General features: G+C 63.9%; 1 protein-coding gene across 1 annotated transcript; it reads left to right on the top strand.

Moving 5' to 3' along the window:
- The first annotated feature begins 275 nt into the window (after positions 1-275).
- LOC119306199 lies at positions 276-1,165 on the top strand. Its single transcript, XM_037582491.1, has one exon. It carries the CDS (start codon positions 369-371, stop codon positions 885-887), a length of 519 nt encoding a protein of 172 aa, XP_037438388.1. The 5' UTR covers positions 276-368; the 3' UTR covers positions 888-1,165.
- The last annotated feature ends 658 nt before the right edge of the window (positions 1,166-1,823 follow it).

Below are 1,823 nucleotides of genomic sequence, written 5' to 3'. Positions count from 1 at the left end.
ACACGTCAGCGGTCACTGAACCGTGGGCCGCCGCACTGCCAATGTGCCATGCATGCAGCACAGCTCCGCACAACGCGACGCTAGTACGTTCCAGTAGGCTATAGGACGTCCCTAGCTACACGTCCGCACAGTGCACGCATTTACGCGCGCGCCCCGCATGCAAGCTGTCCCCAACAACCTCCAGGTTGGCATCCTCCTTCCTCCTCCGCGACACCGCCCGGCGGGTCGTCGCCCCCCTATATATACGCTCACGGCTCACTCCTCCCCACACAGCCACCACCGTGCGCGCGCAGCTCGAGCTCTGCTCCTCTCTTCACCTCGGATTAATAACCCTCGGCGGCGATTTTTACTACTATAATATCTTCACCATGGGCGCGTGCAACTCGTGCGAGGCGACGGCCGTGGCGGCGGTGACGGGGGCCTCCGCGGTGGGCGAGGCCACGGCGGCGCGGGTCGTGCTCGCGGACGGCCAGCTGCAGCGGTTCCCCGGGGGCACCCGGGCGTCGCAGGCCATAAAGGCCGCGGCTGCGGCGGCGACGGCGGCGCCCGCGGGCGCGTGCTTCCTGTGCAGCGCCGACGGGCTCGAGCTCGGCGGCGCGGTGGCCGCGGTGGCGGCCGACGAGGAGCTGCAGCCCGGGCAGCTCTACTTCGTGCTGCCCGCGGCGATGCGGCGGCGGCCGTTGCAGGCGGAGGAGATGGCCGCGCTCGCGATCCGCGCCAGCGCCGCGCTGGCCGGCGACCACGACGGCCCGCTCGTGTTCCCCGACTCGGCCAGCGGCGCCCCCGCGGCGAGGAGCGGCGTGAAGGGTGCGTCCCGCCGGCGGTCGCGGAGGGCCCCCAGCCTGGGGCGCGACTTCGTGCCTGATCTCGGCGCCATTGCCGAGTAGCCGCCGGCCTGGCCTGCTCGCCGTCCGGCAAGAGCGGCGGGCGGCAAGAACGAATAACCCGAGTGTAGAGTTACGTGTAAACAAATCCACCGGAGGGAGATTTGGTTTGACTAATGCTAATCTAGTGTAGTTGGGGGAAGGCTGAACGAACTCTGCTTAGCTGTAGCTACTGCTGCACGTTCTAGTGCACACATGTACAAGGAAGACGCGTAGGCACATTGCCCTGCGTATTATTTTGATCCAATCCATGGAAGGGCTGTCTGAAATCTGGACTGGAAGCCGTTGTCCCCCGTGTATAGCTGACGGGTGGGTCCCACGAGGCCTACCGTCCTGCAATGAGATGTTGTTTTGACGAAATGACGTGCCGAGTGACCAGATCGATGCTTAGCCATGCGCCCATCGCAATAAAGCCGTCGCCAAATGGACTGTATTTTGCTACGCGTTAATTCGGTTGCTTTTTGCACTTTATAAAAAAAAAGAGTAAGTTGCTTCTGCTAGATTTGCCCCTGGTATTTATGGCGGTAGCTTGGGGGAGGAGGAGAAGCGCGGCGAGGGATGGAGCGTGGGCTAAGCAAAGGCCATTTCGGTACGGGGAAGACGACAAGGAGAGACCTTTTTCAGCTTTTTGGTCTAATCCTCTCGTGCGCGACATGGCCGGCTCCCGTCGCTCGCGTACAGCGCGCCGCACTGCTGCCGCCCGCCCGCGCGCGAGCCACTGGGGTGGGGGTGGATGGTGGCCGGGTCGGATCGGTCGACGTCTCGTGACCGTGCGCTCGCCGGCGCAACTTGGCAAAGCCAGATATTCCACGGATGAGCTGACAGCGGCAGCCGAGGACGAAGCCGCCGATCTATAATTCGTTTTCCCGGGGCCGGGTTTATCATCTCGCCCTGCACCCGGTGACTGGTCGATGTGCCCGGCTACATATTCGTTCCTGC

This window comes from Triticum dicoccoides, chromosome 5B (genome assembly GCF_002162155.2).
Source record: "Triticum dicoccoides isolate Atlit2015 ecotype Zavitan chromosome 5B, WEW_v2.0, whole genome shotgun sequence".
NCBI lineage: Eukaryota > Viridiplantae > Streptophyta > Magnoliopsida > Poales > Poaceae > Triticum > Triticum dicoccoides.
This window is presented reverse-complemented; position numbering and strand designations above follow the sequence as displayed.

Coding starts and splice junctions, on each gene's coding strand:
- LOC119306199 (XM_037582491.1), top strand. CDS start 369: ATGGGCGCGTGCAACTCGTGCGAGGCGACGGCCGTGGCGGCGGTGACG.